Below are 13,072 nucleotides of genomic sequence, written 5' to 3' on the forward strand. Positions count from 1 at the left end.
CCCCATCGCGGAAGATATTCTTTTTCATGTCGCCATATCCTTGTGTTATAAGGGAAAGTAAATTAAATAATCTATTAATAATTTTTTTTTTAATTTTTATTCCAAGCATATACTCCAAAGTCAAAAGATTAGTGGATACTTACTTAGGGATCCATATTTTGAAATCTTCAATAAAATCATTTATTATGGCCTACCAAGAAAGGTGAACCCAACCAACCAGTCACACATTATGGTTAACATGATGATGATCATATCAATTTATAAATAGATCACCTAAGCTTCACAACTCTCCCATCACACCTTAAAAATCTAATTCCTTTTACCTGAATTGATCGATCATGGCTGAGGAGAAGCACCACCACCACCACTTCCACCACCACAAGGAAGAGGGTATACCTGGTGAAGTTGACTATAAGAAGGAGGAGAAACATCACAAGCATCTTGAGCACCTTGGTGAGCTTGGTGCTGCTGCTGCTGGTGCTTATGCCTTGGTAATTATATATCATCTTCAATATACTATTTTCCTCATCATCCATCGTTTATCCTAATTGAAAATAGATTTATATCTTATTTTTGTGAGATGATTCCCTCCTTTTACATACTTTATCTTTAAAATTAAGGTTCACCAAAATAAATAAATGATGTGCAAACACTTCATTGACCAAGGAAAATATACCTCCCACATAAGTGATGAGACTGAACAACTGTAAATCGCTCAATTTTAAGGATCAAATACAGTTTTTTTTTTTTTTTTTTCCTTCAGTGAAGTTTAGTTTTGATTTTTTTTTATTTTTGTAATTTTTATCATTAATTTTTATCTTGGACATCTAACACTTAAACCTGTTTACGTCCACCAATAATTTCAATTTGTCTCTTTCTTTTTAAGACGTCACTTTGGTAGTTGTGGTGCTTGAATAATTGTGATTAACAGATCTAAAAATCGTATAGCTACACAGTATTAATTAGTTCACTCTACTACCTACTTACCATAACTATACGTGTTGTGATTAATTTGTGTATCTTTCTTGAATGAAAACTGATGGGGCATAAAGATATATTTTATGACAAAGAAAAGTAAAATTGATTTCCTTTTGCTGAAATTAATTGTTAATTTGGTGATAGCATGAGAAGCACGAGGCAAAGAAAGATCCAGAACATGCTCACAAGCACAAGGTAGAAGAGGAAATTGCTGCAGCAGCTGCAGTTGGTGCTGGTGGTTTTGTGTTCCATGAACACCATGAGAAAAAAGAAGCTAAGAAGGAAGATGAAGAAGCTCATGGAAAGAAGCACCACCACCATCTCTATTGATCCAACATCATAAATATAACAATATTCAAGCTCAGAAGTATCACCATGATGCGTGTCTATCTTTATATCTTCCTTTTCCAGCGTGTTACAAAATAAAATTGATCGAGCTTGAATAGTATTGGTGTACTCTATATAATGTGTGTTATGTTATATTAATAATAATATTGTAAAGTGATTTGAGATAATTTTATTTTGATCATTTTATGCAAGGCATGGACTCACGGTCAATTAAGTTTTGTCTTTCATCAAAATGATAAAATTCGTACCATTTAAATAATGGAGTAAGGGACTTGATTGAAATTAAAATCCGTGTCATGTTGCGATCTTTTTTAAACATACCACAAATTAAGGTAATTGTGTCAATCTAATGTGAGATGAATAAAATTCCGCTAATTTAGCTTGAAAATTAATTAGTTGATCACAAATAAAATGATCTCCTAAATCAAATGATTATTAAAGAAATAAAGGGACAATGTTATCTTACTATGGGTTCCTATGCTGTTAAAGAAATCGATCATTTAGACTTACAAATTACAATTCAACTAAACTTGAAGAGAAGTTGGACTAAGGAATAAAATACATGTAAAGCATATGTTTACGTATATATATTTGAAAGACAGTAAACAAGAATAATGAATATTGAGAACAGGATTTGTTTTGGGTATCTGTCTTTCTACGATTTGTAGTGTAATTGATATTTATGTGTCTATATATACGTAATTTCCCCACTAAATTTATCCACCATATAGTCATATAGAGGCTTGAAATAATTGTCATGTCAGTTAATTTGTGATTCCAAATCTAATTGACGATTAATTAGATAAGAAAAATGTTTATTAATTTCAACTCTTATCCTTATTCCCGAAACGTAAGGGCCAATTATGTAATAGTTCCTTCTGTTTTCTTAGTCAAAGACCTCTCTTTTTTCAATTGTTGAGTACTTGAGTCTCTTGCCATGAAACAAGTAACAATGCTCTACTTGATTAGAAACTAATTTCGCCTGATTTAAAAGGTTTTGTTACTTTTTTATAAATATCGAATACAAATTAAATTTTTCATTAAGTAAATTGTCTCTACAATATATATAGGTTTATATGGTGCCTAATCTCTACATAATCCATTGAGTTAATTGTTGAGTCATTTTAAATACAAACAGTTATTACCTAAGTTAAAACTATCATTTTACATCACAAGTACTCCCCTTCAACTTCAACTATCTAAGTGCATGGCTACCACTACCACTATCAAGTTCTTTGATTAAATGCATCCATATTTCTGCTTAAATTTCCTATTGATCTATGACTTCAACTATGACTTGCCTCTAATTTTCTCTTTCAACTTATACCTGCTTTAACTGACAACAAAGACGGACTATTATATCTAATTATTAAGTCCAATTCCCTCTTCATACAAACCATTTTTTGAGTCAAAATGAATGACTCTAATACGTAAAGGGAGTCGCCAAAAGTTAATAAAAATTTCGATACGTGCATTAGCAAACTAGATTTTCAAGCATTCTATATGTATATTTAAATTTAGATAAAATAATAAGTTTTTTGAGATTATTTTTCGAAGTTTTCCACATGTATATTTCTATGTGAGAAAAAGAAAATAAAATAATAACTTTTTTGACGTACAAAATATATAAATTAATAGTTAAAATTATGAGATTATTTGAAAAGAGATTCATAATTTGATATATTCCTTTATTTATCTTCAGCATAATTGTTAGATGGCAAAGATCGAATTTTACATCACCAAAATACAAGATATATATGAAAGAGACAAAAGAAAAACGTTTTGGATAAATTTGTCCTAAATCATTTCTAGAAAATAAAAAGGAAATATAATAAATTTCTTTAAAAAACTAAAATTAAGTTATAAATTAAGTTTTCTCATATTATTAATTTCTCCAAAATATGTTTTTTAATATATATATATATATATTAAAATTTATTTTTAATAATTAATATGGGCTATATATATTATTTGTAGCATTTATATTAGTTATTTATATTTAATTAACCTCAATAAAAGTGATCTAATTCTAGTGAGTTGTCAATGAGAAAAATTAATATGAACATAAATAAGTGAAAACTAGATTTGGCCCTTTAAAGATTAATGAAAATCTTAATAGGTTTAAAATTAAAAAGATGATCATGGTTGCCAAATAAAAAAACACGTTTCTTTCTTCTATGTCAAGTCCCATAAAAGGAATCTGGTAATTTGGCTGAAGAAGATCATTACATCAAAAGACTATTCCATTACAACATTCGATTAACCTCAATAGATATAAGTATATGTTATTAACATTAATTCTATAATCCGACACAATAGTCCTTAATATTGATTAATGAAAAAAAGTTTATTTGGCTAAAGAAGTTTATCTCCAACATATATAATATAAAATTATTTTTTAACTTAATTTTAAAAAGTATTTCATTTTTTATTCTCAGAAATATTTATTGATAAACCGCAAGTCTTCTCAACTAGTCAACCTGCGTGGTTCGTCCGGTAGCTGTCAGTTTTATATGGAATGTTCGTTGAATTGCTTTAAAGTTTAAAGGCTAAATTGCAGTCTTGTATCTCTAATTTTTTTATTCTTCTATTTTAAAGGAGAGATATTCAGTTTCCTATTTTTAAAAATATAAAATTTTAATTTTATCGTCAATTTAATGTTTATTAATTATTAAATTTTGATATTATTTAATGATTTGTCACTATTTAAGTATATTTAGTAACATGATTTATATAATAAAAATTAAAAAATAATATATAAAAAATTCTCATTTGCATATATTTTTAAGTAATTGATATTTATTTTATTAATAAAAATCTGATTTATATATTTTTTAATTTTTATTTCTAAATTTCATGTTATTAAATATTACATCATTTATTAAAATCTAAAAATTAGTAAATATCAATTTAATGGAGACTAAAATTTTATATTTTAAAATTTTTAAAAATTAAATATTTTATTTTGAAATAGAAAAAATAAAATTATAAATTAAGAAGAATAAAATAATTAAAAATGTAATTTAACAAATTTAAATTAGACACTGGTTAAGAAAATTGAGTTCAGCACTTGAGATTGAGTACTTTAGGATTTTGTTTGTCCAAATCAAGATAATTCTACTGGAAGTTTTTATTTTATTTTATTTTCATTGATAGAAATTACTATGACTACAAACTCAGTTGAAATACTGGTAAGTTACCGAGATATACACAGTTTTAAGTTCAACAATTATTATTGATTTAACGTTACAGGGGAACTCGTGTTAAACTCATCGATTAAATTGGTAAAAAGTTAGACTAATATACATAATGTTTAAAGTTTAACTCTTGATGTGATAATTGTAATTTCTATTAATATAAAAAATTTATTTCGATAATAAGAAAAATATAATAAAAATAAATATAAGATGTTGAAGAAAGATATAAATTATTAAGATAAGTTTAGTGGTAGAAGTTAAGATATGATATATCTAGAATTTTATTAGGTTCGAAATTTCTAATACTGTCATTGTAATTCTTATAATAAAAAAATATCAAAGAAGGATATATTTGTTGATCTTCATTATAATTTAATAAAAGAAAATGATAAGAATTAATGTGGAAAAATTTACTTGACTTTTAATGTAATGACCCATTATGGTCTCTACATTTAATAGAATCGTACTACTACTAGTGAACTAAGAAAAATATTAATATTGGACAACTCATACATACAGACATATATATATAAGAATAAAATAAGTAAGTTCTATGTACCAAAAATATAACATCATATATATACAGTCATCCAAAATAACATCACCCTAGTGTCGGTCAAGCACAACCAACAACTACCTAAGAAGGTAGCTCTGACACTGGGACAAAACTCCTCAACACGCAGCAGTCACCTCAACTTCAAGCTAGTCCTAACTTACTCCCATACCGAGTATGATCATCGCAGTCCTACCACATGGAAACAGAAGGGTAAGCTAGAGTTCAAAAATCAATCATACAAGTACAGAATAAAATCTATACTACACATGCATCCAAATCAAGTCCCAAAGGAACTTCCATCTCCAACAATCATTCATTCATCAAACATGAAGTCAAACACCATACACTTCATCATCATAACAATAATGCAATACATGCAACTCATAACAGATATCAATGCATATCGATCATCCAATGTGTCGTCACGCATACACCTAGGAGATCTCCCTAACAACAGAGTAGTATAAGTGACATCCCATTCTACCGAAACCACCCCAACCATTTTCACACCCAATGCGCCCGCTCGGTCACAGCTAAACAGGATATAATCCTCACTCGGATTTACTCAGATGATGTCACTCACACAATTGGAAGTCTGGATCCATCGTCAGGTAGAGCACAGCTGGGTACATGCTTACCACGACCTTGGCATGCATTACCAAGTCAATTGTAGAGTTTGCCCACCGACTATCCGCAAGGATCCACGTACCTTTCCGAGTACTTGGTTAAGGGAATAACCCTCGACCTCATACCCCGCTCCAACACTAGCTAAGACTTAGAGGAGACTCACCCAAATCAGTGGCCTACTTGAGCACCACTCTCACCCAAAACCAGTGGCCTATCTAAGCACCACTCTCATAATTAGTCGCATATCCAAGCACCACTCTCAAGAGACTCTATGTGAGCTCTTCCAGTTTGAAAATATTTCCCTCTCCTCAAGTCCTAAGCTAGACACATGCCATAAGGCATCACATGCAATTATGCATCATACATCATACATGGTCTACCCACCATCATGATCAACAATCATACACATGCCATAAGGCATCACATGCAATAATATATCATACATCATACATGGTCTACCCACCATCATGATCAACAATTATACACATATGAACATATACTCATGTCATATCATATTTAAACATTCATATATATCATTACCAAGCATACATATGAATCACACCTCACCATACATCATATATCATACATATATGATCTAAAACTTCAACTTTAAACATGCATAAGCATCAATTTCAATCCAAAAACATCAAACTCACTCACGTCCGGCGCAGCCAAATCACGCCCGGCCTAACATCTAACCTGAGATCCCTAAGCTCTTCTACGCCCAACGCGCTCAACCTGCGCCCGACCTAATCCTAGTCAGAGAGTTCAAAAACTTTCATCCAAACCAACAAATCCAGCCACATGCAAACACAAAAACACAATGCATACGCTCCATACAACATAAAAACAAACTCAATCAACCTGCACCCATCTGATGCATCAAATTCACCAAAAACCCCATTTTTCCCAAAACCCGAAAAAATGAGCGAATTTCTCGATCCAGCCAAGGATCCTCGACTTTCATGCATCAATTGAGTCACTAAACTTACAAGCAACTAAACGACAAACATTCTAGCATCCCTCACCTAAAGATTGGCTCAGAATAGCCAAGAACTGAAAAGTAGAATTCCCCTCCGAAGCTCAACCCGGAACTTCAATCCACCCAAAGCAAACTTTCTAATCTGAATTTCAAGATGAGACAGAAGAAATTAGTGATCTAGAGGAGAAAAAGAATCATATAGAGAAATTTGGGAGAAAAAGGAGCTTATAGACCCAGAGTCCTTCTCTCTAAAACTTCTCTCTAAAAACTTCACTTTTTCCTCAACCACACAACCTCTATTTATAGAAGTTCAGGAGTGGCCAGAACGACCTGTTTCGAATCTGGAACGGCCCGTTATGCACCCCTTCATCACGTACAAAAATCACATGCAGAACGGCCTGTTCTGAAACCCGAATAGCCCGTTCTGGGATTCATCCAGAACGGCCCGTTCTCCATCCAGAACAGCCAGTTCTCCATCCAAAACGGCCCGTTCTCAACTACGATTTACAGGTCAATTTAGTAGTTTAGAACGGCCCGTTCCATTTTGGGAATGACCTATTCTGGACTACTAAATCACCCATATTGGGCTTTTGGGCCGTCTAAAATACTTACTACGTTACACTTAAGACTTTTTTATATACATTAGAAGTTGTCTAGAGGATTTCTTAAAATTATTTAATGCTTAAAATAATTATGATGTGTCAAGTATGTAATTGAAATGTGATGGATATAATATGGTGTGATTTGATGTTGTTCATGTACTTTATCATCAAGGTACCTCTATGGAATGCAATGCTGATGTTGTATTGGTATGTTGCTATTAATGTAATCATATGTGGTGTTGGAAGGATGTTTTATGAATATGCTAGGTGATTTTAGTAATTATATAAAACATTGAGTTATTAGACAAAATAAGTTTATAGTTTATATAATCTTACTCTTAAAATAAATAGATTCCTCTTTATTATATAGTGTATACATCCAAGTGTTGTGAATATATTAATCTTATGTATTTAGTTATTTTTTCGCTGCTTATAATTGATTTTGTTAAATGAGGGACCTTGATGATTTGTTACTGGCATTGTCTTTATTGGAGAGAAAGTTCCAAGAGTATTCTATCAAAGCGTTAAATTGATTAATCTTTCTCACTTATATATTACTCGATATGTCTAATTATATCATATAATCTTATTCACAATTAAACTCCAACAGTTTTTAGTTTTATGATTAAGTAAAACAAAAATTCCAAGAAGTGGTAAAAATGATTATGTAATTTTACACGATGTAAAATGTAAAATTATTAAAATGAACTATAAAATCCATATAGAATAGTCAATATTTTGTTTAGTATAAAAATGATTTTTATTTTTAAGAGTATTAGAGTAGTGATTTGGTTAAAAAAAAATTGGAATGGATATTTGGTGATAAGTTATTATTTTTTGATTCATATGTTAATAACTACAAATCTTCTAAAAAAAATATTAATATCTATAAATAAAATAACATATCAATTATTAAATACTTCAAATTAATATGTAAGTATTTTATTTTATTTTTGTTAAATGCAGATTACCTTCTTTCTTTAAATCGATAGCAATTATCAAATTAAGAAAGCAGTGGATAAATTATTATTTATTATTAAGTAATAGTATTTTAAGAGTATGTTGTTATTATTTTTTATTAAGAGTATTTTTATGCAATAATAATTTAATTTCTATATTTCTCATTATATATTTTATTTTTCAACTGTACGTAATTTCCATTTCACATTAATTAACTTCACTTGTAACTACATGAAGAGTTATATATGCTTTCATGAAGAGTATATAGACATTGTTACTAGAAATCTGAAGCACTTTTTGTAAAATACAAAATAATTGCATTATCTTAAAAACTAACATGTTAGATGAGTCATGTGTTAGAGAATGGAGCATCATCATAGACTCAAAAAATACACAAAAGACAGGATGAAATGATACTTTGCCGACATATATGATTGGTTGCGTATGATATTTGTAAATTATTGCGAAATCAATAGTACCATATATATGCTGCAATGGTAGATAAAGTTGTGGTTCAAAGGGAATTACCAGGTGGGTAAAATTGATATTTATTAAAAAGAAAAATTGAAAGCAACCTAAAGTACTATTAATCTTTATTAGTAACAATATATATATATATATATATATATATATATATATATATATATATATATTTGGAAGTAGGGATAGAAACATAAAAACAATGCATACGCTCCATACAACATAAAAACAAACTCAATCAACATGCACCCATATGATGCATCAAATTCACCAAAAACCCCATTTTTCCCAAAACTCCAAAAAATGAGCGAATTTCTCGATCCAACCATGGATACTCGACTTTCATGCATGAATTGAGTCACTAATCTCACATGCAACTAAACGACAAACATTCTAGCTTCCCTCACCTGAAGATTGACTCAAAATAGCCAAGAACTGAAAAGTAGAATTCCCCTCCGAAGCTCAACCCGGAACTTCAATCCACCCAAAGCAAGCTTTCTAATCTGAATTTCAAGATGAGACAGAAGACATTAGTGATCTAGAGGAGAAAAAGAATCATACAGAGAAATTTGGGAGAAAAAGGAGCTCATAGACCCATAGTCCTTCTCTCTAAAACTTCTCTCTAAAAACTTCACTTTCTCCTCAACCACACAACCTCTATTTATAGAAGTTCAAGAGTGGCCAGAATGGCCTGTTTCGAATCTGGAACGACTCGTTCTGCACCCCTTCATCACGTACAAAAATCACATGCAGAACGACCTGTTCTGAAACCAAAATAGCCCGTTCTGGGATTCATCCAGAACGACCCATTCTCCATCCAGAACGACCTGTTCTCCATCCTAAACGGCTCATTCTCAACTACGATTTACAAGTCAATTTAGTAGTTTGGAACGGCCCGTACCAATTTGGGAACGACCCATTCTGGACTACTAAATCACCCATATTGGGCTTTTGGGCCTTCTGAAATACTTACTACGTTACACTTAAGACTTTTTTTATATACATTAGAAGTTGTCTAGAGAATTTCTTAAAATTATTTAATGCTTAAAATAATTATGATGTGACAAGTATGTAATTGAAATGTGATGGATATAATATGATGTGATTTGATGTTGTTCATGTACTTTATGATCAAGGTGCCTCTATGGAATGCAATGCTGATGTTGTATTGGTATGTTGCTATTAATGTAATCATATGTGGTGTTGGAAGGATGTTTTATGAATATGCTAGGTGATTTTAGTAATTATGTAAAATATTGAGTTATTAGGCGAAATAAGTTTATAGTTTATATAAACTTACTCTTAAAATAAATATATTCCTCTTTATTATATAGTGTATACATCCAAGTGTTGTGAATATATTAATCCTATGTATTTAATTATTTTTTCGCTACTTATAATTGATTTTATTAAATGAGGGGACCTTGATGATTTGTTACTAACATTGTCTTTATTGGAGAGAAAGTTCCATTCTATCAAAGCATTAAATTGATTAATCTTTCTCATTTATATATTATTCGATATGTTTAATTATATCTTATAATCTTATTCACAATTAAACTCCAACAGTTTTTAGTTTTATAATTAAGTAAAACAAAAATTCCAAGAAGTGGTAAGAATGATTATGTAATTTTACACTATGTAATAAAATGTAAAATTATTAAAATGAACTATAAAATCCATATAGAATAGTCAATATTTTGTTTAGTATAAAAATGATTTTTATGTTTAAGAGTATTAGAGTAGTGATTTCGTTAAAAAAAAAATTGGAATGAATATTTGGTGATAAGTTATTATTTTTTTATTCATATGTTAATAACTATAAATATTCTAAAAAAATATTAATATCTATAAATAAAATAACATATCAATTATTAAATACTTCAAATTAATATGTAAGTATTTTATTTTATTTTTGTTAAATGCAGATTACCTTCTTTCTTTAAATCGATAGCAATTATCAAATTAAGAAAGCAGTGGATAAATTATTATTTATTATTAAGTAATAGTATTTTAAGAGTATGTTGTTATTATTTTTTATTAAGAGTATTTTTATGCAATAATAATTTAATTTCTATATTTCTCATTATATATTTTATTTTTCAACTGTACGTAATTTCCATTTCACATTAATTAACTTCACTTGTAACTATAATGAATTGAAGAGTTATATCTGCTTTCATGAAGAGTATATAGACATTGTTACTAGAAATCTGAAGCACTTTTCGTAAAATACAAAATAATTGCATTATGTTAAAAACTAACATGTTAGATGATTCATGTGTTAGAGAATGGAGCATCATCATAGACTCAAAAAATACAAAAAATACAGGATGAAATGATACTTTGCCGACATATATGATTGGTTGCGTATGATATTTGTAAATTATTGCGAAATCAATAGTACCATATATATGCTGCAAGTGGTGGATAAAGTTGTGGTTCAAAGGGAATTACCAGGTGGGAAAATTTGATATTTATTAAAAAGAAAAATTGAAAGCAACCTAAAGTACTATTAATCTTTATTAGCAACAAAATATATATATATATATATATATTTGGAAGTAGGGATAGAAGAGAAAGATAAATACGATAAATAATTTAATAAAATTTAAAAATAAAATAAAAATAAATTAGAAGAAAAAATGTGAATATATCAAGTATTTTCCTCTTAAAACGAATGCAAATAGTCTAAATTATGAGTCAAATTTAATATAAACTAAAAATATTTTGAAAGTTTTCTTAAGAAAAAAAAAGGACTTTTTACATCATGCCATGGCCATGCCTTTGCATATTAGAAAAAGTATTTAGATCAGTAATAGTGCTTGTTATGGTTAAATAATAATAATAATAATAATAATAAGTTGAGAGAGTTTTATTTATATAAAATTGTATGGTATAAAAATTTTACTTTCGATATTTAACTACGATTCTAAATGTCAATACTCTAAAACGAAATCTTAAAAGTCGTATAGGATATATTTATATCATATAATATTATCAAAAGATTTATTAGTTTGGACAACAACTTGGATCCATAAGAATTGATTGTAAGTTAATTATGACTAAGGCAGTGATTTATAGTTTTCCTCAAAAGCAAAAGAAAAAAAAAGTCTATTAAAATGATATTTAACTATTACATGGAAGAATCATATTTGTTTACATATTACTCAACCAAATTTCAAGGAAAGGAATACCTACTGAATGGGAAAAAGAAAGGAGCTAGGCAACTTCTGCTAAAAGAGAGGAATTGGTGAAATGAAAATTAATGCCAAACTTTGATAAGTGGAAGCCATTCTTCATGGAAACACATAAATACTTTATATAGACAATAGTCATAAGGGGGTTAAATTAGTACTTCTTAGAACAAGATTATGGGTAAATTTATTTTGAAAAAAAAAAATCTATGAAAAACGTTTTTCTTAATAAAATAAGTTTTTTTTTTTAAGAAAAATTATGTGTTTATCGAAACTCTTTTTTAAAATAAGATTTTTTTAAGATGCAACTCCTATCTTATTCTTAGAAAATTATTTCTTTAAAGAACTTATTTATATATACTTATTTCTAAGATTAAATAAACAGATGTTATATATTCCTTAGGGTAAGTTAAGAGTTTGTCCAAATCCTCTCAGCATATCAGTTTTATCATGGGAATAAAAGCAATTATATTTTGACAAATTAAGAAGAATATTTGGCAGTCAAATTTAAATTGCTTCATCCAAATAACAATCTAGTTATAGCTAGCTTGTGGCCTATGCCAGAGTTAAAATGATGATAAGGAAAATAAAGATTAATTAAGCAAAATAATTAATGAGTCCAGCAAAACAAGATGCGCTGATAGTAAAAATTTATGCTGCTGTTTCTCGGAAAAATTGAATCAGGAACAGGAAAATAATTTTTTTCCTGTTCCATCCATTTACCTTATCCAAAATTGTACTAGAATTAGTACTTACAATAGCCTAAAAAACTTAACCATGATATTTATACCACTAAATTTCTGGTTTTGCACATAGGAAAATCAGGAGGAATGTGGAATATTAATTATTTTATGAAACAAAAGGTAAAATTCATTCTTTAACATACATTCCTTTTACAATCTTTTGAGCATAAACATTACAAATATTATAATCATCATAAGATATCGAACCACAACGTTCTTAGATTTTTATAGGACAAGGGACAACAATAGTAAGTGACACAAATAGTTGTGTAATTTCATTTCAAGTGGCCCCACCCCATCAAACTTTGGCGCGTCTGTGCAAGACAATAATCATGAAGCACACATGATAAGCTTTCACTTCATTCAACAAAGTTTTGGCTTTAATCAATGGAGTTTTAAAAC

General features: G+C 29.1%; 1 protein-coding gene across 1 annotated transcript; it reads left to right on the plus strand.

Moving 5' to 3' along the window:
- The first annotated feature begins 234 nt into the window (after positions 1-234).
- LOC114916231 (uncharacterized) lies at positions 235-1,517 on the plus strand. Its single transcript, XM_029272554.2, has 2 exons — positions 235-491; positions 1,123-1,517. The coding sequence occupies exons 1-2, from the start codon at positions 339-341 to the stop codon at positions 1,306-1,308; spliced, it is 339 nt and encodes a 112-aa protein (XP_029128387.1). The 5' UTR covers positions 235-338; the 3' UTR covers positions 1,309-1,517.
- The last annotated feature ends 11,555 nt before the right edge of the window (positions 1,518-13,072 follow it).

The sequence above is a fragment of the Cajanus cajan genome, chromosome 1 (genome assembly GCF_000230855.2).
Source record: "Cajanus cajan strain Asha chromosome 1, NIPB_CcT2T_4, whole genome shotgun sequence".
Classification (NCBI taxonomy): domain Eukaryota; kingdom Viridiplantae; phylum Streptophyta; class Magnoliopsida; order Fabales; family Fabaceae; genus Cajanus; species Cajanus cajan.

Coding starts and splice junctions, on each gene's coding strand:
- LOC114916231 (XM_029272554.2), top strand. CDS start 339: ATGGCTGAGGAGAAGCACCACCACCACCACTTCCACCACCACAAGGAA. Junction 492..1,122: donor CTGCTGGTGCTTATGCCTTG/GTAATTATATAT, acceptor ATTTGGTGATAG/CATGAGAAGCACGAGGCAAA.